Source organism: Rattus norvegicus, chromosome 2 (assembly GCF_036323735.1).
Source record: "Rattus norvegicus strain BN/NHsdMcwi chromosome 2, GRCr8, whole genome shotgun sequence".
NCBI lineage: Eukaryota > Metazoa > Chordata > Mammalia > Rodentia > Muridae > Rattus > Rattus norvegicus.
Genome location: NC_086020.1, coordinates 115622427 through 115650421, shown reverse-complemented (window position 1 = coordinate 115650421; position 27995 = coordinate 115622427). Strand labels below are relative to the sequence as shown.

The 27995-nt window shown below is 39.1% G+C and overlaps 1 protein-coding gene across 7 annotated transcripts in view; it reads left to right on the top strand.

The window, feature by feature from the left end:
- Egfem1 (EGF-like and EMI domain containing 1) overlaps positions 1 to 27995 on the top strand; it is a 651262-nt gene that overhangs the window by 602608 nt on the left and 20659 nt on the right. For 2 of the 7 annotated variants that reach the window (XM_063281764.1, XM_063281767.1), the window contains exon 15: positions 1109 to 27960. The exons of 1 other annotated variant lie outside the window; for it this stretch is intronic. In XM_063281764.1, coding sequence (XP_063137834.1) covers positions 1109 to 1227 — 119 coding nt within the window. In that variant the 3' untranslated portion in view covers positions 1228 to 27960. 7 annotated transcript variants of the gene reach the window in all.

The window sequence follows — 27995 nt, the reverse complement described above, 5'->3', positions numbered from 1 at the left end:
GAAATCAAGGCAAAAAGAGCCCTTTAAGAGTTGTGCGAGATGAAAATCAGGCCTGTTGTCTCTCTCTCTCTCTCTCTCTCTCTCTCTCTCTCTCTCTCTCTCTCTCTCTCTCTCTCAGGTGTAGCAGTAGCCCAAGTATTCTGAGAGCCAGACACATCTTCAAAAATCCTACCCCCAGGCCTGTGTCTGAATCGCACATGAATAGTCAATTAAGCACTGTTTCAGTGGCAAAGAACTGAAGCCTAAACAACCAGCAGCAACCTCGGCTCATCGTGATAGCTTCTAAAACCAGAAGAGCCACTTTCTTCCAGGAACCTGTGATGTAGGGAGAAAATCCACCTAAAAGCTGCCTCCATGTCCTGGATAAAAGTTTGTATTCTGTGGATTTGGACCCCAGACACAGGCAGATCTCTAAGTGTGGAGGACCCAGTGTTCTAGTAACCCCCACCTCCACCACCATAAGCTCCTCTTAGGAAACCTGTGCGAACCCTGTACTATCGCAAGAAAAATAAATTTTGATTCAAATGGTTCCAAAGCAGGCAAGTTGAAGTTAGGAACCACAGCGGGTCTCTCAGAACATGGCCCAACTGACTCTGAGTAGTCTAGAGTCACTTGTGATGGGAGCACAGGACTCTAAACCTGAAAGACTTGGGACCAACTTGTACCTTTGCTGCTTACAGCTTTATGACATCAGAAATGCCCCTTCATCTCTTCAAGCCTCACTTTAATAGAAGATAAAGTTTGAATCGATGTGTGTTTGTGTGTGTGTGTGTGTATGTGTGTGTGTGTGTGTGTGTGTGTGTGTGTAAATATGATCTAATTATATGACAACTATCTACAGAGGATATGGCTGCTAACCCAGTTTAGACATTCTCAGAAAATGTGGTAATTCTGCTATTCAGAGACTCTGCCCACCAAAACAGACACATCACAGCTGAGTACAGTGAACTGTAACTTTCTACCATTGCCAAACATTTAGAGAAGTTTTCCTGTTTTCTCTGTGTTCAGAGGATACTTTCTCCAGGGTTTCTAATTGTCGGGATTTGGATAGTGTGTCATATGTTGTCATATGCCAATAGTATGTCTTGTCTGTTCTTTCCATCAACAGTTCAAAGGAAATGTAACAAGACAGCATCCGGTTTCTCTTCCACTACCTTAAACACTTTACAAGGTCTGCCTTCACTAGACTGTCTTAGAAGCAAATCTGGATCAGGCAAGTGGAAGTGAGGCTAACATTTGAAGGCAACCTTGTGAGAATCTTTTTACAAATTACAACTCATTTTCGTGCTTGCTCTATACAAATGCCTCCAAAGATATATCAAAATGCCTTCCCTTGTTATTGCCTGGAAAAACAGAAAAGAAAACAACAACAACAATGGCAACAACAACAAAAAAACCCAACCACAACTAATTTTCAGCAACAGAGCGAAAAAAAGAAAGAAAAAAAGGCAGCCACTATATCTGTGTTTCCAAAGTGATGGACACAGCCCTGTGATGATTTCTTCAGGGAATACTTTTAGAAGTGCTATAAATCCTCAAAGGCTATTGAACATTTCTTTCTTTGCAGCATACCACACACACACACACACACACAGAGAGAGAGAGAGAGAGAGAGAGAGAGAGAGAGAGAGAGAGAGAATTTGCCAGCTCACTTAGGCAACAGTGAAAGTGAAACCCAGAACCATCTTTCTCTCTTAATCTTTCATATTTTACAAGCCTGCCCTAATGGCCTCTGGGAACTGGAATGTCAGTTGTTATGTGGACTCTGAAAATGGAGGTTATTTCGACAGAAAAGTCTGGAAAGCACGACTGTGCTTCTGGTTACACAGGAAGCTCCTGTGCCACGCATAAAAAGTAATAAACACAGATAGGACAAAGAATAAAGTCAAGAAATTACTAGCTATATAAACGCTGTGTATTCCTGAATGTGTGCTCGATATACTGCTAGACACTATTTGACTAACTGTTGTTGCAATGATGTTCCCAGGATTTGGTGGTTTTCAATGATGATTTATTGTTTTTCTTAATTCTGTGGGCTGTCAAGGCTGGTCAACTGGTCTTGCTGCTGTTACTCATGTATCTATTTCAACAAGGACGTCTTTTCAGGACAAACTGGACTTGGTTAAGCATCTCTGCTTTTAAACTTGTCTGTTCCTCTGTGGCATGCCCCCAAGTTTCACCTCAGTCCCACAGCACAGCAGTGTCAGGATATTTCAAGAAGTCTCCAAAGTCACCAAGAGTAGACCAAAGCCTAGTCTCAGAAGACACACATTATCATTTTTACCTCTTTTTGTTGGTTATGACACATCCCGAGGCAACCCAGACTTGGTGGGGAAGACAGAGATTCCACTTCCTTTTTGGAAGAGTAGCAAAACTTCATTGCTGAAGACTTGCAAATCGGGTGATACAATTATTGCCGTGTAGAAGCCAATGTCATACAGCACGGTATTTAGAGTTCTTCCGGAAGGCACTTAAGAGTCTACACTAGAACTACCAACTGTGCTGGAGTAGCACTAGACTGGAGAGTCCTAAGGCAAAAAAATGGTAAGCTAAGTTCAAAGCTGTTTGAGAAGCCAGTAGACCACTGCCTGCCTTGTCCTCACAGGTATATGTATTCATGGAGCCCCTTGCCATGTCCACCTGCCCTACCTTCTCTGCTGGGAGCACAGTCACCGGAGAGTTTCTGTAAAGCTACAGGCTGGACAGTATTTTGCATAATGTTTCAATTTGCATCATAAGGTTGAGCATGAATCTGCCATTTTAGACTGCCAATTGGTTCATGAATAGGCATGGTGATCTGAATTAGCATCCCATGCTTAGGACTTTCTGCAAACCAGCATGTGTCTAGAAACAAAAACCCTGAGGATGGTATTTAGCAGCAGGCTAATCATGTAATCATTTGGGGGAATACATTGATGCCCCTGCCCCAAGGATGACCTGCAAACAAGTTACCAGCCAAGTTCTTTGTCTGACAAGTTTCAGTTACAATGAGATAGATGGTTTTGAGCTCAGGACTGTCCTCATAGCACTGTTGACAATCATTTCAATGGAGCAGAAGTTGGCCAGAGTAAGAACCAAACACCTTAACAAACTTGTTTTGCTTTAGGGAAAAGGTAAGGTACATGTGGGAAGGGGAAGGGAAAGGAGGAGTGTAAAGGTAAAGATTTACCTATTCAAAACGGGGCTACTTCTGACTTGCTGTTTCCACAATGAAGTGACACTTTTCCCTTGTCTAACTCAACCTTAACGGAAAATAAGAGTTAAGCAGAGGGTAATAAAGTTTGTGTTCTCTCACTTGCCAGGTGATATAAATAAATAGTTGACAAAGTGTTGAGAGAGGCAAGCTCTGCAGGCTTTCAAATACTCATTGTCATAATTGCACAACAGTTCTTTCATGCTAGGGTTTCAACTTGTAGAAAACACTTCATGATGCCCCTAAGAATAGTGTTTGATGGCAAATAATATTGACTTAAGTATTATTGACTAGGTTGTGATCCATGTATTAAACTGAATACACAAAAAATTCCCTTATTCACAAGCCCAGCTGGCTTCCCATTGAGACCCACAAACACAAATTATATGATCACTACCATAAGTAAATGAACAAGCCAAAAGAGAGCTCATGGAGACACTTCTCATGTGTTTGCATTTTTAAAGGCTTGAAGGGAAACATATGGCATTTCTGTAACTATTCCGTTACGGTGCACATGGAATTTTAAAAACAGGTTACTTTGCCTGTAACTATAAAACATGTATGAGCTACCAAAGTAAACGTTTTGTAACAAGGAAAGCATCATCTCTTTGAGTCCGTGCATGTGATGGATTGTGTGAATGTGTATCTGTGTGTGCTCGTGTTCCTGTGTGATTTCACATGGAGGTTGCCAGGTGTGTTGCTCAGTTAACCTCCTCTTTATTTTCTGATGCAGGAACTCTCAGGGAATCTATATGCCATGGCTTCAGCTGGGTTGGCTGGCCAGTAACCGTCCAAAATTGTCCCCCACTACCACCATCAATATAATCATAGATATGTAATACTTTGCTTGACTAAACAAATAATAGTTCAAACATGTCCATAAATGTTGTTCTTTGACAGTTTCACACATGTGTGTAACACACTCTGGTTACTCTCCCCCTTCCTTTGTCTTCTCTCCCTCACTCTATGCCATCATGTCTTCTTCATATGTACAAGTTTTTCCTTTTGTTTTCTCCAGAGTTTAACTCAGGCCATCTGTATGACAAGGGGTTTGAACCTGGCAATTGGCGACTGGTAGGTGCCCCACCGGGAACACAGCTGAACACTATGCCTTGACTCACCTGTTAGTTGCCAATAGTTAAACATCAAGTGGAAGGGGTTTTATGATTCATTTTAGTTTTTATTTCTAGACAACGTGTAGAGGTAGGAATGATGGATTCACAGCTACAGGCATGTATGAAAATGTCATAATAAAACCCATTGCTATGAACCATAAGCAGATGCTGATAAAATTTAAATGGTGAAAAATCATAAATAATTTTTCTATTAGGTAAAAAAAATAAAGCCATCTCTATGAAGGAAGCTTAGCTTTATGTCGGGCATGTCACTGAATAATCAAAGAAGTTGTCCCAGATTTATATTAATCAGGCCACTAGTTCCTGAACCAAAGCACAGAGATAACCTGTCTTCTGGAGGGGAGAGGGGATTTACTCAGTTATATAACACAGCTGCGACTATTCTGACCATGTTGGAGTTCATTACTAGGGTGAATGCATAATATCTTGGGGCTGACATTGAATACCATGGATAGAAAAATGACTAAAAATTGTAGAAGTATCTATTTGTGTATCTGAAAACTTGTAGGAAGGCAGTGTTTGCTGACTGAAACTGTGGCCATATCCATTTCTAGGACTATGGATGAATAACATTTGCTCTTATCTTTGCTTATTTTTCTTTAACCATGGCAGTGTACGCTACCATCTTTGACTAAAATCTGGGCATGATAATTATGTAGTGGTTGCTTCGTAATTCCATTAGAGCAAATGTTTTCCCTCTAATCTTGCCATATTTATTATTACTCAAATTTGAGACTCCTCCCCTTTTTGTACTGCTGGGCATGTTAAGTTTAATTCATCAAAATACTACCAATCCTCAAACAAACAAAACCTTAAACAACAACAACAACAACAAACTTGTAATATTGCCTGTAAATGCTTCTTTTCCCTTTCTTTAGAAATCCCATTTTCACCATCTTAATAATTTGGTTATTTTATCTCAAATTTCTACCATGTGTCTTATAAGACAAATCCAATTAGATTCCTTCAATACTGAAAGAAGATGTCAGAGAGAAAAGAAGGGAGAGACGTAAGAATGAATATTCTCATCCCAAATACATTCATGCTTTACACATCATTGGATACAGCTCCAGGAAAGCAATCCTGGCCACTGGCCTAATCCTCCATCAGTGGAAATCTGAGGAATGTTGATTAACGGGATGAATGAAATACAAGAGCCCTGGGTTGTAAAGCTTGCGGTGTTCCCACTGTGATGATTCCAAACGCCAATGTGATGTCAAATGGCTCTTAAAATCTCCTGACATTTTGCAATTGGCTATTGCAAACTTGTAGTCATGAGGTCAGCACACCCCAGGCTCACAAACATCACATATTCAACACCCACAAGTAAATTTTCACCTTTACCTTCTCTTCCAAAAACACTTTTCAGGGACTGTTTGTAAACAGGCAACCAGTTTGACCTTTTTAGGTCGAATTAATCAACAAACAGTTTCTAGCAATAATTGACTTGTCATTTGGCCTGTTTACTTTGTTTTAAAACAAAAAAATAATAACAGAGGACAAGTGGTGGGAGAGGGGAGGGATGTCTGGGTAGATATGAAGAACTTCCAGGCAGAGTTAGGATGGAGGTGACTAAAATACACTGTACGACTCTTAAAGAATTAGTGAGAACGTTAAAAAAAACGAAGTAATTTCAGATTCAAAAATGCAAACCAGAAAGTATTGCTTTATGTATAAACAGCCTATACACGTTGTTATTCTAGAATTCATGTAGAATTCTATTTTAGAGGGATACTTTTTTCCTAATAAAGAAAACCTTCTGAGCTGTTTTCCAACAATTTCTACCTCACCCACCCCAACCAGGGCTGGCATTTTATTATATACCTTTCTAAAAGTCTTTCTATAAAGGGGAAAAAGTATGAAAAAAAAAAAACAACCTGATGAATAAAAACATTTTAGAACCATCCAATGTCTTGAGAATCAGCAAATGCAAAGATGTCAGATGCAACCAAATGCTGCTTTCTCCACAGCAATTGCAGATCTGATTTTTTAAAGTTGCTGTAAAATAAATTGTATTTAAATAATACATTTCTCATCCTTCCCTGCAGTGAGATGCATTTCCCTTACCAATCTGGTTCTCAGCAGGCGGGCCAGCCTGATGAAGTATCAGCAAAATGTCAGCTCCCACAGAGAAGTGTGACAGAGGCAACACAGAAGCAGTGACAGCCCTTTCCAAAAGCTATTGTGCAAATTCAGCTTTGAAATAGGGAGATGGTGGACAATGATGGGTGTGTCCTTATCTCTAGTTCTTCCTCCCATGGTGAGAAGGAACAAAAGGGGTATAGTGCACCTCATGTAAAGCCAAGAAGTTCTGTGGCTGGGTCTGGATTTAAGTAGATTAGACTTCATATCTGTGTTCTGAAGAAGCTAGTATTCAAGTGAGCTTTCATGTTCTTCCCTATTCCCTTTGAATGGAGCTCTAGCCACTCCCATACACAATCACCTTTATAATGTCTGCGGATCAATTAAAAATTAATCTTCTTCTTACTTTGTAAACCTCATTGACCTCCTGGTACTACATAAAATGAAGTCAAAACTCCACAGCACTAAAGGTCCATTGTTTTAATTACTTTTCTCACCATTATGACAGAATGTTTAAATGGCAGCAACTTAATGGAGAAAGGAATTAGTTCGGCTCTCAGATTGAGAGTCCCCCAAACTCCTAGCAATTCCGATACTGTTCCAAAGTCCAGAGTTCAAAGTCTCCTCAGACACTCAAATAACAGTCTTCCCTGTGAGCACCCGATGTCTAATTTAAGTACCACAGAATAATGTTCCTGTTGAAAAAGAGAATGACAGGGGTGTGGCAAGTTGGAGCAAAACAGGTCTAAACAAGACAACCCCACAAGGCAAAGATTAAGACTTGTAGTTCCATGTTTGATAATGGGCTCATGGCATCGTGTCGGGAGTCCCCACAGTTGTAGGATGGCTGTCGGTCATTGGCAGCACACAGAAACTCTTATTTGGATTCATGCAGTCTCCCATGTTTCTAGCATTGAACACCTTGGGGTTCCTACTGCAACATGGGCTTCACCTTCATATTATCACGAGTTTCCTTTAGAATTCTTGCTCCCATATAACCAACTACAATTGTCTCACATATAACTCGCATAGGTCTGTCATTCATTCCTGTCCTCAAAGCACCAGGTGCATCTGAACATGGTATCTTTCTTCTTGTCTCTTCTTCCTAATAAATACGCTCTCATTAATGTGTGTGTGTGTGTGTGTGTGTGTGTGTGTGTGTGTGTGTAGTATGAATATGCACATGCAAGGGTATCTTGAGCTTGGTTTTGGTTCTCTTCTGCCACCTTATGGGTTCCAGTGATACAGCTCAACTGTTAGGCTTGTGTCAAATCTTTTTACCCTCAGAGCCATTTTCCTGGCCCCTCTTATTTTTATGGTTAGAATTCAAGGATTTTATCCTATCTTTCACCATAGGTAAACAAACCAAACCACAAAGTCCTTTCACTTCATAGTGTTATGGGAATCAGTGTATTATAACTAGTTAGGCTTGTCAATGGTAAGTACTATCAGTCAGTTTCATATCCCCAGCTCTGGACATAGGAGAGATAGATACTCAAGAAAGACTTTCTAGCTTCCATTAACCAATGTTCTTGACAACGCTGTAAAGAAATTTGGGGTTGAAGTTTCATAGAGTCGAAGGAGGCATGATAAATAGGAAATCAAAGGAACTAAGAAACAGCCAGTAACTTGGACGGAATAAACTCTACTGAATTATGAGGCTTGTTAAGATGCATAGGGAGAAAGATGGATAGATTCTCAAAACCACAGGCTCTCCTCCAATTCTAAAAGTAGTTTCTAAAGGATTGGATAACCAACAGTATCAAAGCGTAGCAAAATTTTATTCTTGGTTTATTGACAAGTTTTTATTTCCTTATATACTTACCAACTAGAAAATAAATGTAACACATTATCAATATGTATATACTAAATAAGAAACTGTGTTATACATCTAGGCCTCTGTATTCAGTACCAACATAATACTTGTTAGGGCTCCAAACTGGGCCAAAGGTACTTGTTTTCCCAGCAACACTAAGTCTCCACCTATTCCAGAGAAAGGGTGGTATCTCCCGATCTCTACCTGAACTCTCCAGTCAAGGTGTACACAAGCACATGAGTCCCTTCCTTTCCCATGCCACCCATGGGGCTGTGATTTCTGTCAGTTCTCATGGACCCCTCTGAACATGCATCTGCATTTTGTAGTGTTATTAACTTTAGTGTTTTAGTGGTATTTTCAAACATTGTAATAAACAACACAGCTGGAAGCACACAGAGGAGGGAAAGGGTTTATTTCATCTTTTTAAAAATTATTTTGTTTATTTACATTCCAAGTATTGTTCCCATCCTGGTCCTCCCTCCCAGAGTTCTTCACCCCATGTCCCCTATCTTTTGCCTCTGAGAGGGTGTTTTCCCACCCATCCAGAAACCTCACCCATACACCCCAACAACAGCATCCCTCTTTCCTGGGGCATCAAATCTCTGTAGAAGATTAGGCACATCCTCTCCCACTGAGGCCAAACAAGGCTCTTCTTGGCTATATGTGTGCTGGGGCTGTGGACCCTCCCATGTATGCTTTTTGGATGATGAGCTCCCAGTAGTTCAAGTTAGTTGATCCTTTTGGTCTTCCTATGGGACTGTCTTCTTTTATACAAATGATCAATGAACTGAGAAAGAAATTAGGGAAACACACCCTTCACAATATCCATAAGTGATATAAAATATCTTGATATAACTTTAACCAAGCAAGTGAAAGATCCTGAAGAAAGAAATCGAAGAATACCTTAGAAGATAGAAAGATCTCCTATGCTCATGAATTGGTAAGATTAACATAGTAAAAATGACCACCTTACCAAATGTATACAGATTCAGTGTAATTTCCATTAAAATTCTAACACAATTCTAAACAGACATGAAAAGATCAATTCTCAATTTCATATGCAAAAACAAAAACCCAGGGTAGTGAAACAATTCTCAACAAGAAAGAAGTTCCAGAGAAATCACCATCACTGACCTCAGAGGATGTACTACAGAGAAATAGTGATAAAAACCACATGGTATTGGTACAGAGACAGACAGGTCAATCAATGGAATAGAACTGAAGACCCAAATAAACCCATACACCTATGGACACTTGATCTTTGACTAAGAAGCCAAAACCATACAGCAGAAAAAAGAAAGTGTCTTCAACAAATGGTGCTGGTCTGCCTGGCAATCTGCATGTATAAGAATGCAAATTGATCCATATTTATCACCTTGTACAAAGCTCAAGTCCAAGTGGTTTATTTCTTCTTAATAGTTTTAGATCAAGGCTGTCACTGAGGGAAGTCAGGGCTGGAGCTCAGCTGGGCAGGAACCTGGAGGCAGGAACTGAAGCAGGGAAGATGGAGGACTGGTATTGGCATGCTCAGCCTGCTATCTTATACCATCCAGTACCATCTGCCTAGGAATAGTACCACCTACAGTGGGCTGGGACCTCCTTCATCGATCATTAACCAGGACAATGTCCCACTGACATACCTACAGGCAACATGATCGAGGAATGTTCTCAATTTAGGTTTCTTTTCCCAGAAGACTGTTGCTTGTGTCAAGTTGACAAATATCTAACTGGGACATGTAACTTACGAACAAAGAAACCAAATTTAGGAAGAGATGAGAAACCTAGCTGAAATTAAGGAATTCACCATTAGATAATAGATATCGTATCCATATGGTTATTCAATAAGATAGTGTTCAGTGTTTACTACTGTAGTCATATGCTGTCAATCAAGAAAAGATAAAGAAACTTAGTTCCATAAAACACAATCTATAAATAAAAGTTACATTTTCTGTTTTGAGCCCCACATTTGTACATTGCACTAAAAAGACTGATTGGCAGAGCAGGGAGCATGATGGTGTTGTCCGTTATCACAATAGCCCATGCTCCATTTAATGATGAATGAATGATGCTTTTATTTGTCTGTCTGCAACGTGTTCCACTGATTTTCACGTCTGTCTACACACACAACACAATGACAGTTTTGAGTGGGACTTTGAGGTCAGCCAGTCCAACTGGATCCAACCTTATGCCAGATCCTCTACGTGCTCAGCTGAATGTAAATGCTGTTCTCCCTCTAATGTAAATAAGAACGTGGATTGCCTCTACCTTCTGCAGATGTCTGATGTTCGAGTCCTCTTTGTTTTCACAGGACTTCCTAATCTTAACTGTGTTTAAAATTCTCTGTCTGTTGGTAAGTATAGCTGGCTAGCTGCCTCCACTAATCCGTGATTATTCCTGAATTGAGTATCTGGCAGAACACAAAACACATGCTTTTTTTTTTCTTTTTCCAAAGTGAGCCATCCAGAAGTTTTACTCTCTAATACAGAAACCATTTGCAGGCATCCAGGCACAGAGATTATGTTCTCAGTAGAGATCATGGAGTATGCAGCTTGCAATTTTATTTACTTAAGGCTGGGTATTTCGCTTTACTTAGCTGGCATGCATTATCCGTGCACTATAATGTCCTACTACGAAAATACAAGGATCAGCCTGACATAGAAAACTCTATATTTTAAGGTTGTTACTTATCCCACTGTATCTAAATATTATTCCTTTCATTTTACTTTTTAAAAACAAAACAACTTGAAAGTTCATAAGCCATGGATTATGCTGGGGAATATTTCAGTTCGCTGAAAGTTGATGGCATGTCAGATCATAATTTATTAAGCTTTATTCTTATCCTCCAATGAGACTTGCTTTACATATCATTTATTAAGTGCCATTTGGTATATTAAAACAAGACAACATCTTGCCTTCAAGGACTACATATACAATTCAGTGAGTAAGAAAGGTGCATATATCACTTAATTATATGTAAAAGAAGAAATGTAATGGATGTTCCTATGCAGCTCTGATTCATTCTTCTGAGGTAGAATCCTGAAGTCTTCCCCGAAGAGGTGGCACACCAGCTAAACTTCCAATGCTAAACATAGAATTTGTAGGATAGTCAGGAATGAACTTGGTAAGACTCCTAGTTGGTAAAGACCCACTGGTGTGAAATGATAGGCTTCTGTAGAATAGCTAGATTTGAACTGAGATGTGATAAGAGATGAAAGAAAGGGGGAAAGGAATGGAATAATAATAATGGTTAGTTGGCAAAATGGCAAGGTGATACATTAGTCAATCAAGAACTTGGTGTGTGTGTGTGTGTGTGTGTGTGTGTGTGTGTGTTTGTGTGTGTGTGTGTTTGTGTGTGTGTGTGTGTGTGTGTGTGTGTGTGTGTGTGTGTGTGTGTGTGTGTGTGTGTAGGTATGGGACACATATTCCTTCAAGTATGCCAACTCGTATGCTCATGGAGGTCAGACGTCAACATTGGGTATCTTTATTGGTTGTTCAACATCTTACTTTTTGAGACAAGATTTGATATGGAACCTGGAACTAACCAATAGACTAGACTTTCTGGGAAGTGAATTCGATAAACCTGCTTGTCTCTGCCCTGCAATGTTGCTAAGGTTACAGACACTTCCTGTCCCATGCCTGGTTTTTAGAATGAGAGCTGGGGATCTGAACTCGGATCCTCGTGCTCATGAGAACCTTAGTGGTTGAGGCACTGTCTCTCCAGCCCAGAGAGTTTCTTTAGAGGATGGCTTAAGCATGAGCTTGGCTATTGTGTAGCACAGTGTTTTATATCTGCTCTGCCATTCTTCCTACTTACCTTCATCTAATTCTGACTTTGCATCCTGAGAGATAGGAAGAACTTTATAGTCACCATTAATTTATATTGCATATACTCCTTACTATTACCACAATACAGTCATTGAAAATTATTGAAAACTTAAAAGAATAGCTCTGTCTTATCAAACAATTTTTTAAACCTTCTTAAAACACATTCTCTTGTTTATTTCAACTGAAGCTCATCTGTGGGGAAGAGAGAAATGCTGTGCTTACTCTGTCTCCCTGTTTCTCTGTCTCTCTGTCCCTCTACCTCTGTGTCTCTGTCTCTGTCTCTTTCTGTCTCTCTGTCTCTGTCTCTGTCTCTGTCTCTGTCTATCTCTCTCTGTCTCTTTCTCTCTCTCTCTCTCTCTCTCACACACACACACACACACACACACACACACACACCCCAACTCCTTTATTGTGAAGTTGCTGGAAATATCACCCTGTAGTCTTTCATCTTCAAACATAGATCTGATATTACAAATCACCCAGTTTTCTGAAGGCACACACAGAGCTCTGAGCAGGTTTGCTCAAGGGCCACTACTAGGGAACTAATCATGGAAATCAGAGGACAAAGGGAGCATCCTGAGCCCAGCTCTCAAGGTACAATTCAGCATGGTAGTGAGAGCCTGCAGCTCAAATCCAGACTACCTGAGTCTGACCCTGGCTTGTGCATTGAGAAGTTCTGAATCATTAGGTAGGTGCTTAGTTTGATCTATTCCTCTTGTGTGTAAAATGAAATTAATAAAGAATTTGCCCCCATCATACATTCAGAACCTAACGAGAATTAGCTGGGCTAGTATATGTCATACTCTTGGAAAGGCATCTGGCCCATAATATGTACTCAACAATTATAAATTCTAAAGCAGGTTCCCTGAAAGCTTAGAATGACATAACTCATTTGACACATTGAATTGAGGTCTGTTGTGTTAACATGGACACATGAAAGGTTTCCTTTTGTGTCTTGGTACCTAACATGGACATATTCAGTTCTTTCAAGTCTGTAGAGAACCCCATTATATTTCCACTTTCAGGCAGGGAAACGGATATGCAGAAAGGTAAAACAACTTGCCTTAGACAATGGGCAAAGAAAGAAGTTAGGACTGCGGTCCGAGTAATTTAATATTAATGAATAACCTTGACCATTGTGGAGTTCTGGCAGAGAGGTGAGCCTTTCCTGAATAGATGTTGAAATTGAAAGATGATGAAGGTTTTAAGCAACACAGGAAAAAATGGTGACACTATGAATCAAAATTATGTGTGTTTGTGCACATTGTGCACATGAACATGGGATCACACATGTGCACACGTGTTATTTAAATGGATAGTGTGAATTACACTGGGCAGAACATGCATGAATAATAATTTGTTGGGAAAAATATCCTTTGAATTCAAAAGAAAAGTAAGAATTATCAGTTTAGATATGACTGTTTATAGTTTCTGGCTATAAAAAAGGGCATCAATGGACATGGATGACTAAATATCTCTGAAGTATAATATTGAGTTCTTTGTGTATATGCCTAAGAGTGCTATATCTGGATCTTGTAGTACATAAATTTTTCAGCTTTTTGAGGTACCTCCACACTGATTTCAACAGGAGCTATACCAGTGTGCACTCCCACTAGCAATTAATAAGGGGTCTCCTTTCCCTGTATGCTAGCCCACATTTGTTTTATTGATTTTGGCCATTCAGATTGGGATAAGAAAAAAAAAAAACAATGTAATTTTAGTCTATGTTTCCTCAGTAGCTAAGGATGTTTCCTGTTTTAAAAATTGTTCCTCAGCCATTTCTGTTTCAGTTTTTCAATTTCTGTTAATTCTATACCCTATTTTTAAATGGGTTATTTGTTTTCTTGGTGTTTAGTGTTTTCTTTCAGTTTTAAAATACATTCTATATATAAATCCTCTATCAGATGTATAATTGGTAAAGTTTTTTTTTCCAATTCTATAGGCTGCTGCTTTCTTTGAATGCTTCTGTCCTTGGCTATACAGAGCTTTTTAGATTATTGTGGTCCAGTATTTATTGTTGGTCTCAATGCCTTTGCTATCAGTGTTCTTTTCAGAAAGTTCTCTCCTGTTCAAAGAGTTCAAGCCTGTTCACTACTTTATCTTAGACGAAGTTCAAGGTATATGGATGAACATTGCCGTTCTTGATCCATTTGGTGTTCAGTTTTGTGCAATGTGTGATAAGTATAGATCTGTTTTCCTTCTTCTACTGACATCTATTCAGTTTGACCAGCACTATTTGTTGAAGATACTATCTTTTCTCTAGTGTGTATTTTTTTCTTGTCTTTGTAAAGAATCGGTGTATATAGGTCTATGTAGAATAATATGTTGATTTTTCAATTCTGTTTTACTGACCAGCATGTCTGTTCTTATGACAATAGATTGCTGCTTTAATTACTACAGCTATATGATACAGCTTGAAGTCTGGGATGCTGGCACCTCCAGCAGTTATTTCCTCATTCAGGATTGTTTTGGCTGTACTTTTTTTGTATGTGTGCATGTGCGTGCATGTGTGCATGCTTCCCTAGGAAGCTGAAAATTATTCAGCCAAATTCTGTGAAGAATTATGAATTGTGTTAGAATCATGTTGGGGTACATTTACACAATAGGACTTTCCTCAACAGCTAAGAAAAATTGAAATTTTCTAGTAAATAGATGGAGCTAGAAACAATCATCCTGAGTGAGGTAACCCAGACTCCAAAGGGAACATATTGGAAGTTTTCTCTTAGACACAGATGTTAACTTTCAGAATTAGATATGTAGCTTTCGATATAAATAACCACAGAGGTTAGACACCAAGGAACAGACCAGGAGGGAGGAGGAGGCGCTCCATGGAACAGATAATAGAATACAGCATTATAAAGAGATAAAGCAAAAGCTGGAATAGGAGGATTAAATGAGAAGGGAGATGAGAGGGCAAAGTGAAAGAGAGAATTCAAAACATCCTTTGTGAAGTTACATTGAAAGCTACGTCTATAGAAGCTTTCTAAAATACATACATACAGACAGACAGACAGACACAAGAATCATTTAAGTGGAGTCACTGTGTAATGGCATATGGAGTGTTCCAACTAGACACCTTATGTTACCAAGTAAATCAACAGGGCCAGGAATGGGTTTGATGTTGGTGAATACTTGGCCAAAGGGATTGCTCAACCTTATATATCATGGGCTATTGTCAAGGCGACTGGTAACTCTCTGACCCTGATGCTGCTGCTGAAGACATTACTCATGTCACCAGACATGGAGAACTTGAGTTAGTGCCCAACTGGAAACTTTACCCCTGGAAGAAACTCAATACACTACAAAAAAAAAAAGAGAGAGAGAGAGAGGTGATCACCAATTTCATACAGATACAAACTTTTTAATCTACCATAGAGACGTGCTTGCAGGTATAATGGTGCATTAGTGGTGTGATGTTATAGAGGAAACAGCTACTTTTGTTCAGTTTAAGTCCTACTCTCTAAGATGTAACCTATACATAACAGCTAAAGTAGCCAACAAGCTGAGATTAGATTGGTCATGGGCATGGGGGAAACCTACTGCTATCATTCTACTAAAGGAATGTAGCAACTATAATAGAAATCAAAATATTCCTAATGGCATATTGCTATACTCAAAAGTACGGTATTGCTCAATCCTTTGACAGAAGCTTCTTCTTCCAATAAATGGTAATTAACAAAGAGATTTACACCTGGACAGTGTGTAGAGAGTGAGAGTCTTTGAAGCACTGAGCCCCAAATACAATGAGACTTCCCCTCGAGGCTAATGATCTATGTGGGAAATGACGTAGGAAGATTTTAGTAACTGTGGATTGTGGGTAACTCCAATGACATAGCATCTTCTAGGTACAATAGGACTCATACACATATGAATTCACTCTGGAACTACAAACATAAAGCATGTACATGTTCAAACCAGAAAAAAATCCCAGGACTGAGAAGGGAAAGTGGGCACAAAGCCCCACCTCCAACTAAGAGGTATTTGCAGTTAATGCCTGCTATAAAGAGGATAGTCCATTTTTGAGTGTCAGTGTCACTGTGTACATTAAGCAGATTCCAGGGCGGCAGTTCTCTCTCTGTCTCTCTGTCTCTCTGTCTCTCTGTTCTCTCTGTCTCTCTGACTCTCTCTCACACACACACACACACACACACACACACACACATTTGTTTGCTTTACTATATTTAGAAGGATGTTTGGTTTGGTTTTGCCTCTGTTTTCAGAGAGAGAAATTATGTGAGATGGGAGGAGTGCAGGATCTGAAAGGACTTGGGGGAGGAGAAAGTTTATGGTCATAATATATTGCTTTCATGAAACAAAAATTTTAGATAAAATTTTACAGACAGAAGTTTGGACAGGAGAACCGCTAACGTGAAAATGGGCTTGGACAGATGACTGATGGAAGAAAGAACCTACTGGGTAAACTAAAAAGACTGACAAGAATCTACCAAAGGGCTGCTATTGGCCAGGATGTATAGAACATAAAACTGATGAAAAAGACTCAAATTGACTTGGAGCAGAGGGAAAAGTATGACCAACTTAGTGTTCAATGTAGCCTGCAGATGTGTTGTGGGTGATTGGCAAATGTTTTAAAACTAAACAATTCAACATTTTAAAGATCAGAATGTATATGAATACTGAGCTCATGTTCCTGTGTTGGAATACATCACTACCTTTATGAGCTCCTAATTTCCCAGGTAAGGCAGGCCCCTCCCAGTTGGTTTATTCTGTACAGTTCTCATCTGGTCAGACTTACATGCTCTTTCTTTGTGTGAGATGGGTGATCTCAGGAACCTCTATCTGTGACTCTTAGAAAAAATGTGAAGAAGAAATAGAAATGTTCAGAGACACATGATTCAGAAAAGAATGACTTTCAAGAGAAAGAAAACGTAATTGCATAATTGTGATCTTATATACTATTTACAAAAAGAATAGGAGACATGGAGAATTTGAAATGTAGTGTATATTGATGCATATGGAACGCAGGCTTGGATAATAAATAAATACCGGCATACAGAATTAAATGAATGAATGCATGCCTGCATACATACATTCATACATACATACATACATACCTACCTACATACGAAATTAAAACAGCACCCGTAGGTAGACCGGTCTTTCAGAGACTATGATGATAAAGAGTAAGTAAAGCACTCCTTTTCCTCAGCCAGCAGAAGCCTTAAGATCTTCTTTGCATATGCAAGATGCATTAGTCCTGGTCCTCTGCCAATGTTATCTCTCTATCAACAAGTTCAACAGACTCATTTTCTCCTGTTCCAGAAGCTGAGGCCCAACCCTCCATAGGAAAGAAGACTCAGAAGCCACCGAGGTTACTGAAGTAAAATCAAGCATTTGGAAATTTGCTTTGATGTAAGACTTGTAAAAATACATTGAAACGTGTTCATAGATAGTTCTAGTTGCAACTGTGAGTTTTTTAAACTCAACAATTATAGTTCAACTGTGCTCCCAACACATGCAATATTGTATTTTATTTTCTAAGTCATACATTTTTTTATGACATTATAATGCCTCTTAAAATTTAAGAGGCCTGATGCTAGAGAGATTTCTCAACAGTTAAGAGTGCTTGCTGTTCTTGCAGAAAACCTGAGTTCATTCCCAAGCACTCAAATCAGGCAGCTCACAAACACCTATAACTCTAGGTCCAGGGAATCAAATGCTGTCTTCTAGCCTTTGTGGTCACCTGTATTTACACATGCATATATCCACACACCTATGCAGAAGACTAAAAAACAAATAAATCTTTGAAAAATGTAGGAGTGTCTTAAACTCGATAACACAACAAATGTATAACCGTATTTGTAATTTTCTAACATAGTCTGTTGCCTAGGAGTGCATCAAAAAGAGTGCTCGGGACTGTGTTACAAAAAAACCCCATCTATTCAGCACAGAGAGAGTTAGAGTGGGAAAGAAAAATCAGAATAAATATATGTATTTAATCAATTTCAAACAGTTTGAAGTAGCTCGATTTTAAATGCCTGATTGATTATCACCGTTATTTCCAAGTTGGAATAAATAACTGTTGTTGGCTTTGGAGACGGTAGTGAAACTCAGCCTGAGATAGCTGTATTAGCTTCTCTCTTTTGCAGTAAAAACGACAGGCCCAAAAATCTAGGGGAAAAAATCTGCTATTTTAAGATGCTGTGGATCTAACTAACTGGGTTTTCATGCCATCATTAATCAATGATGGGAATAAGGAGAAGAGAAAGAAGGAATGGCTGGCCAGCTAGTGAGCCTTCCTTCAGAACAGCAGCAAGGAGGTCGGCCATCTTCTCCCCTGCCTTTGTGAAAAGAGCCACATAATTAACATGCTCTCAAAGCTTCCCTTGCAACTTTTTCACACTGGAGGCAATGACTTCATGACATCATTGAAACTGCTTATGAATTTACAGAAGGATAGTGTTTCTTAGCATCTAAAGTGTATTTTCTCATGTGAATTAACTTTTAATTTCTCTGTCCTAACTTATCTTTAAGCCCATGTAAATGATAATATTAGCATGTCCACCGAGAGAATGCATAGATATTTGTATTTTATGGAGAATGTCTATAATGTAAATAACAATAAAGCATTGGCTCAAACTTCTAATTTTTGTTTATCTGTAGTGACATTAGAACAAGAAATTAGCACTTTGCTTATTACTATTTTCGTGGCTAGTATCTTGTTTAAACTTGGAATTTTTCTAAGAATAATATCCACATTATACTATAATCTGACAGAAGAGTAGAGAAGTGAGTTCTATCACATTTAGCCATCCACATTGTTATTCTCATCAAATTTGAACTATTAAATAATGTACAGTCTTGCATTTCAATATGGAAATTTATATACATTTTCTCTTCTGCTCTAGAGATTTAGAAATCAAAAATAAAATAAATTTCTCTAAGAACACAATAAGGTTGTGTCTGCTATGACAGATCAGTTCAGGAGCATCCACACCCTCTGTACACGGGAGTATTCCCGCACACTCAATATTCAAAGGCGTTAGATAGTAAAATATCCTACTCATCTGTTCAGGGAAATTTTTCAAATTTTAACAATTTTATCAATCCCTGGCAAGGCCTTTAAAGCTTTGCAAAGAATATTAATAAGTCATTAATGGTTAATTACATGCCAGCTTTGAGGTCAAGGAGTTTGAGCAGATTTTAGTCATTTGAATTAACATGCATCAGTTCTGAAAGGCGTCCATAGTGCAAGTTTCTCTACTTCTCTTGCTAATCCTAAACTCTCATTTATGAAAACACAAACATAGAAACATGAATTCAGTTGTCTTTCAGAAGTAAAGAAGCAGGTTGGAGCAATGCACAAGTAAGGAAAGGGTTGGTGATTAATAGTGTGAATCCTCAGGGGAAGACAGATTAACTTTTTTAAAAAATAATGATTATCTTTATTAGAATGAAAGAATGTGAAAAGTGCTGTATCAAGGACCATTACAATCTCTACAGGAAGGGTCCTTGTTCTCATTTTCTCCGATATTTAGGGTTATTTGTCTCCCTGCAGTCTAATTTTGTGAATTCTTTGTATATTTTGGATATAAGCCCTCTATCTATTGTAGGATTGGTAAAGATCTTTTCCCAATCTGTTGGTTGCCGTTTTGTCCTAACCACAGTGTCCTTTGCCTTACAGAAGTTTTGCAGTTTTATGAGATCCCATTTGTTGATTTTTGATCTTAGAGCATAAGCCATTGGTGTTTTGTTCAGGAAATTTTCTCCACTGCCCATGTGTTTGAGATTCTTCCCCACTTTTTCTTCTATTAGTTTGAGTGTATCTGGTTTGATGTGGAGGTCCTTGATCCACTTGGACTTAAGCTTTGTACAGGGTGATAAGCATGGATCGATCTGCATTCTTCTACATGTTGACCTCCAGTTGAACCAGCACCATTTGCTGAAGATGCTATCTTTTTTCCATTGGATGGTTTTGGCTCCTTTGTCAAAAATCAAGTTACCATAGGTGTGTGGGTTCATTTCTGAGTCTTAAATATTATTCCACTGGTCTATCTGTCTGTCTCTGTACCAATACCATGCAGGTTTTTTTTTTTTTTTTTTTTTTTTTTATCACTATTGCTCTGTAATACTGCTTGAGTTCAGGGATAGTGATTCCCCCAGAAGTCCTTTTATTTTTGAGAATAGTTTTAGCTATTCTAGGTTTTTGTTGTTCCAGATGAATTTGCAAATTGTTCTGTCTAACTCTATGAAAAATTAGATTGGCAATTTGATGGGGATTGCATTGAATCTGTAGGTCGCTTTGGTAAAATGGCCATTTTTACTATATTAATCCTGCGATCCATGAGCATGGGAGATCTTTCCATCTTCTGAGATCTTCTTCAATTTTTTTCTTCAGAGGCTTGAAGTTCTTATCACACAGAATTTTCACTTGCTTGGTTAAAGTCACACCGAAGTATTTTATATTATTTGGGAATATTATGAAGGGTGTCCTTTGCTAGTTTCTTTCTCAGCTTGTTTCTCTTTTGGTGTAGAGGAAGACTACTGATTTATTTGAGTTAATTTTATACCCAGTCCCTTTGCTGTCTGTGTTTATCAGGTTTAGTAATTCTCTGGTGGAACTTTAGGGATCACATAAATATACTATCATATCATCTGCAAATAGTGATATTTTGACTTCTTCCTTTCCATTCTGTATCCCTTTGATCTCCTTTTGTTGTCTGATTGCTCTGGTTAGGACTTCAAGAACTATATTGAATAAGTAGGGAGAGAGTGGGCAGCCTTGTCTAGTCCCTGACGTTAGTGGGATTGTTTGAAGTTTCTCTCCATTTAGTTTAATGTTACCTACTGGTTTGCTGAATATGGCCTTTACTATCTTTAGGTATAGACCTTGAATGCCTGCTGTTATCAGGACTTTTATCATGAAGGGGTGTTGAATTTTGTCAAATGCTTTCTCAGCATCTAATGAAATGGTCATGTGGTTTTGTTCTTTCAGTTTGTTTATATAATGGATCACGTTGATGGTTTTCCGTATATTAAACCATCCCTGCATGCCTGGGATGAAGCCTACTTGATCATGGTGGATGATTGTTTTGATGTGCTCTTGGATTCGGTTTGCCAGAATTTTATTGAGTATTTTTGCATCGATATTCATAAGGGAAATTGGTCTGAAGTTCTCTTTCTTTGTTGGGTCTTTGTGTGGTTTAGGTATAAGAGTAATTGTGGCTTCATAGAAGGTATTCGGTAGTGATCCATCTGTTTCAATTTTGTGGAATAGTTTGGATAATATTGGTATGAGGTCTTCTATGAAGGTCTGATAGAATTCTGCACTGAACCCGTCTGGACCTGGGCTCTTTTTGGTTGGGAGACTTTTAATGACTGCTTCTATTTCCTTAGGAGTTATGGGGTTGTTTAAATGGTTTATCTGTTGTTGATTTAACTTTGATACCTGGTATCTGTCTAGGAAATTGTCCATTTCCTGCAGATTTTCAAGTTTTGTTGAATATAGGCTTTTGTAGTAGGATCTGATGATTTTTTTTTTTGAGTTTCGTCTGATTCTGTAGTTATGTCTCCCTTTTCATTTCTGATTTTGTTAATTTGGACGCACTCTCTTGTGTCCTCTCGTTAGTCTGGCTAAGGGTTTATCTATCTTGTTGATTTTCACAAAGAACCAGCTTTTGGTTCTGTTGATTCTTTCTATAGTCCTTTTTGTTTCTACTTGGTTGATTTCAGCTCTGAGTTTGATTATTTCCTGCCTTCTACTCCTCCTGGGTGTATTTGCTTCTTTTTGTTCTAGAGCTTTTAGGTGTGCTGTCAAGCTGTTGATATATACCCTCTCCTGTTTCTTTCTGCAGGCACTCAGAGCTATGAGTTTTCCTCTTAGCATTGATTTCATTGTGTCCCATAAGTTTGGGTATGTTCTTCCTTCATTTTCATTTAATGCTAAGAAATCTTTAATTTATTTCTTTATTTCTTCCTTGACCAGGTTATCATTCAGTAGTGCATTGCTCAACTTCCATGTATATGTGGGTGTTCTTTCCTAATTGTTATTGAAGACCAGCTTTAGCCCATGGTGATCTGATAGGATGCATGGGATTATTTCTATCTTTCTGTATCTGTTGAGGCCTGTTTTGTGCACGATTATATTGTCAATTTTGGAGAGAGTACCATGAGGTGGTGAGAAGAAGTATATCCTTTTGTTTCAGGATAGAATGTTCTATAAATATCTGTTAAGTCCATTTGGTTCATGACTTCTCTTAGTCTGTCTATGTCTCTGTTTAATTTCTGTTTCCATAATCTGTCCATTGATGAGAGTGGGGTTTTGAAATCTCCTACAATTATTGTGTGAGATGCAATGTGTGCTTTGAGCTTTAATAAGATTCCTTTTTTGTATGTAGGTGCCCTTGTATTTGGAGCATAGATATTTAAGATTGAGAGTTCATTTTGGTGGATTTTTTTCCTTTGATGAACATGAAGTGTCCTTCCTTATCTTTTTTGATGACTTTTAGTTGAAAATTGACTTTATCTGATATTAGAATGGCTACTCCAGCTTGATTCTTCAGACTATTTGCTTGGAAAGTTGTTTTACAGCCTTTTACTCTGAAGCAGTGTCTGTCTTTGTCTCTGAGGTGTGTTTCATGTAGGCAGCAAAATGCTGGGTCCTCATTTTATATCCAGTTTGTTAATCTGTGTCTTTTTATTGGGGAATTAAGTCCATTGATGTTGAGAGATATTAAGGAATAGTGATTGTTGCTTCCTATTACCTTTGTATTTGGAGGTGAGATTATGTTTGTGTGCTTATCTTCTCTTTGTTTTGTTTATTTTGTTTAATCTTTGCAAAACGATGAGTTTCTTGCTTTTTCTAGGGTGTAGCTTGTCTCCTTGTGTTGGGCTTTACCATTTATTATCCTTTGTAGGGCTGGATTTAGAGAAAGATATTGTGTAAATTTGGTTTTGTCATGGAATATCTTGGTTTCTCGATCGATGTTAATTGAGAGTTTTGCTGGATACAGTAACCTGGCTGGCATTTGTGTTCTTTTAGGGTCTGTATGACATCTGTCCAGGATCTTCTGGCTTTCATAGTCTGTGGTGAGAAGTCTGGTGTGATTCTGATAGGTGTACCTTTATATGTTACTTGACCTTTTTCCCTTACTGCTTTTAATATTCTTTCTTTTGTGTGTGTGTGTGTATTTGGTGTTTTGACTATTATGTGACGGGAGGAGTTTCTTTTCTGTTCCAATCTATTTGGAGTTCTGTAGGCTTCTTGTATGTTCATGGGCATCTCTTTCTTTAGGTTAGGGAAGTTTCCTTCTATGATTTTGTTGAAGATAATTACTGGTCCTTTGAGCTAGAAGTCTTCACTCTCTTCTATACCTATTATCCTTAGGTTTGATCTTCTCATTGAGTCCTGGATTTCCTGTATGTTTTGGACCAGTAGCTTTTTCCTCTTCACATTATCTTTGAAGATTTCTGTGGAATCTTCTGCTTCTGAGATTCTCTCTTCTATCTCTTGCATTGTTGGTGATGCTTGTATCTACGGTTCCTTGTCCTTCCTTTGGTTTTCTATATCCAGGGTTGTCTCCCTTTGAGATTTCTTTATTGTTTCTATTTCTATTTTCAATTCCTTCACCTATTTGATTGTGTTTTCCTGTAATTCTTTCAGGGATTTTTGTGTTTCTTTTCTAAGGGCTTCTACTTGTTTACGTATGTTTTCCTGCATTTCTCTAAGGGAGTTCTTTATGCCTTTCTTGAAGGCCTCCATCATCATGATCAATGTGATTTTAAATCTAGATCTTGCTTTTCTGGTGTGTTTGGATATTCAGTGTTTGCTTTGGTGGTAGAATTGGGCTCTGATGTTGCCATGTAGTCTTGCTTTCTGTTGTTTGAGCTCCTGTGCTTGCCTCTCGCCATCAGGTTGTCTCTGGTGTTACCTTGTTCTGCTATTTCTGACAGTGGCTTGACCGTCCTGTAGGCCTGTGTGTCAGGAGTGCTGTAGACCTGTTTTCCTGTTTTCCTTCAGCCAGTTATGGGAACAGAGTGTTCTGCTTTCAGACATGTAGTCATTCCTGTTCACTGGCTTTCAGCTGTTCCTGTGGGTGTGTGAATCCACCAGGCAGGTCACTTGGAGCAGAAAAGTTGGTTTTACCTCTGGTCTTGGGCCTGAAGTCGCTCCTCAGTGCTTGGTTTCAGCTCTTCGTGAGGGCAGCAACCAGAAGGGTCTGACCTTTCTTCTGGGTCCCTGTGCGCAGGGGACCCTGATGGTGCTAGGTGTTTTCCTCTAGAGTCAGAAATGTGGGAGAAGAGTAGTCTCCTCTAGTTTCCCAGGCATGTCTGCCCCTCTGAAGGTCTAGCTCTCCCTCCCACGGGATTTGGGTGTAGGGAGCTGTTTGACCAGGTCCTTTCAGATCCGGGCACAGTCTGGACTGCAGAGCTCCTGCAGCTTGACTGTTCCTATCTTCCTGTTCCCAGAGGCCCCATAATGTTTCCTCTTGGGCAAGGGTGGGCAGTACTGGCAGTCTTTCCCGCTCTGGAGTCTCAGGAGTGCCCACATGTCTGGGCGATGACTTCTCTCTCCCATGGGGTTTGGGAGCAGGGAGTTGTGGGCCGGGATCCTCGAGGTTTGGGCACTAGCTAGAAACCGGAAGTGTCTGGTCCCAGACGAATTTTGCCTGTGTCTCCTGAGTCCACCAGGTTGGTCACTTGGAGCAGAAAAGTTGGTGTTACCTCTGGTTGGTTACCTCTGGCCTGAAGTCACTCCTCGTTTCTGGGTTTCAGCTCTCCGTGAGCCAGATTAACTTTTTAACCTGTGTAACTTAATGTGATAACTGAGGACCAACCAGAAGTGGCACCAGCTACGAAATCAACACTATGTGTTGTTCTCATTGTGTCTGACCATAAAATTAATTTAAGCAAAGAGGCTGGGATTAATAAGACTTTTTAAAAAATGCTCAGTAGGGGATGAAGAGATGGCAGTCAGTAAGCAAGTCAGTCTTGCAAGCATGAGGACTGAGTTTGAACCCTAACATTCACATAAAATTCCAAGCATAGCATCATTGGTCTGTAATCCCAGCATTGGGAAGGGGGAGACAAAAAACAGGTTCAGTGAAAGACCCTATCTCCAGAGCTAACGTGGAGAGCGACTGAGGAAATCACCCAAAACCACTTCCGGCCTTTGTGGGCAAATTCACATGTCTGGGCTTGATATATAGTATGAGAAACTTTTGAAAGTTTCAAGGCTTTAAGTTTTAAGAAAAAGATGGTCCAGCAACTTATGCTACCTTTCTTAGCATGGTTATAATAATTTTCACTCTTATAATAGAGAAAATTAGTTTCCTACCCTTTAATAGGAACTGTTGTTGTTGTTGTTGCTGCTGTTGCTGCTGTTGCTGCTACTGTTGTTGTTGTTGTTGTTGTTGTTATAAACACCTGTAAATCAATCCCCAAAGGTTTATTGATTTTCTTCCTTTAAAAAACAAAAAAGTTCCTTTTAGGAAATTATAGCTCCTGGGAATTCTAGAACTTAAGAGTCTGCCAATCAGCATTGCCTGTTTCCCTTGGTCCTGGAGCCCAAGCAGCACATGAATTGGTTTCCAAGGAAAGCATTCCATAATCTGTATGCAAAGTAGTGTTTTTACATAGCTGAATGTCAGATCCAAATGTAAAGCTGCCTGTTGCCTCAAGTGTGAAATTCATTCTCATTTAAATTGTATGTTTCTTTGCAACTAAGGATGCTGGTATTTGAGGCCTGAGCTGTAGAGATGTGTGTGTTACTGGAGAAGAGTCCTAATCTCTGTGAGCCCTTTCCACTTCACTGACAAACCAGAGAAGAGTTCACAGGGAAGCATCTTGACGGAAGTCATCAATATATAAGACGCAAGGGAATACATTTGTTTTGACGGCTTTATGATATTTTACCATCTTCCAATTTGTAGATTTTCCAATATGCTATGAGCATACATGTTTTCAGAGAGCCCAGGTTTCACATCAAGTAGTTTCTCTCATCATTTAAATTCAAATATGAGAGATTGGATGCCAGGATATTTTCAAATCCCTTTGTTGGTAGAAAGTCTGCTCACATGTTCAAGATCAATATTTAAGAAGAAAGAGTATTAGGATGTTTGTCTTGGTTCATTTCCCTCATGGGATCTGTGGTCACAGTTGATACCTGCCTGATGATTTCAAGAGCCTTGTCATTTTTCTGAATGCATTTTATTTTGTGCTTTTGAGGCTGGTCTCAGTTCAAAGCACCCATCGAGGATGAAAAACTTGGTTGGGTTTTCCTATTCATGAAACCTACTTTTCATCTGGAGCCCACACCACGTCACTGCTAATCTTCCTACTGCTTTTGACTGCTGGTCCTTTGAACAACTTTTTCAAATACTGATGGTCAATGACAAGAAACTAGTATGTCCCTGGCCAGAAACAGACCTCTCATTTAAAGTGCTAAAACAGACATCTGCATTTCTAAAGGCCATTCTTCATAGTAGTTGTGGAGGGCACAAAGAACTGTATCTGATTTGACATAACAAAAAATGGTAACCTAGAATCAAGAAAAGGAGTATAAATTGTAGCCTTTTCGTGGGTAACTTATTCTATAATGTTGAACAAGATTGTATAGCTGTTAATGTGACTCATAGCCTCCAATTGTAATTTCAGGAAGCAATTATTACTATTTCTCAATAGGCCTTAGATAGACTGGGCAGCTGTGCTGATGTAGGCTTAGATTAGATTCTTATGCCTGTTGTCACCTGGCAGGTCATCTGTAGCTGGCAAGTACAAAGTAGACTCCTAAAGCCCAGTGTCAGAACTGGCACATCCCACTTCTGCTGTAGTCTACTGGCCAGCACAAGGTGACAGCCAGCCCAGACTCCATGAAGAAGATATAAGCTGAAGTGCTACAAGAGAAGAACTAAAATTTACTCAGTAGAAGGAAATAGGAACTGGTTAGAGGATGTGGGCCAGTCTATGCCTTTAGCCTTCCGAAATCATCATAAGCCATATTGGATCCCTCCACACACTCCACTCACTTATGCAACATGATGCAAACTCCTGCAATAAATTTCCTAAATCAAATGATATGGAAGATTACAAGTACTGCCTCTCTATAATCTAACTAGACAACTGCACATTGCTATTTTTCACTAGATATTACGTTAATATATTCGGATCACTGAGTTTAGTTACCACATGTAAAGGATTTTTAAAATAACATGTTCGTATGTATATATACATATGTGTGTTTATTATGTTTCACCATTAGCTTCGGCCAGCATGCTGATACTTTGTCACTTTTTGGCCCACTGATGTACCACTTGGTTGTTGTTGCTGATTTCTCAAAAGATGGGTGCTCAGAGGAGAAAATGGGACCTTTTCCAATGGTACTAACTGGCTGTTCTACCCAGGAGCAATCTAGATGAGAATGTCAAGAAACATGTTTATGCATCCTTCCGTGTGGTGGTTCTGATAGAAAATCCGTAGGCTCAGCCATAGGGGGTTACGAAATATGGCCTATAATTTAGCACCTGGAGTGGCTGAGTTGATAATTCTCCATCAGCTGCAGAGCTGTCATTTCCATTAAGACTTAAATGAACACCAACAAGCCTTACTAATGTGCAGAACTTGGAGGCACCACATCCTCGGCCCAGCAAGCTGCTGCATGATTGCAGAGACACCGGTGTGCGTGAAGAGCTGAGACCTGTTCACCCGTACTTCATAAATCTAGACGCAGAATTCACTTTGGGGCTTGTATTAAGACGAGACAAGAGAGGAAAAATAAACTGTTTTGTAAAGTCAACGGAACACCTATTTCTCTAGCTACCTACAGCTTATTACTGTTGTGTATTATTTCCAGCCGTACTTATACCCAAGAACATGGGGGATCCTTAAAGACATGCTGATGCCTCTTGGGTAGTTTCAGAAAAATACACCCTATAAATAATTCTGCCTATATAGCTTATGTCTCCGGGACTCTTTTCTATTGGTTTTG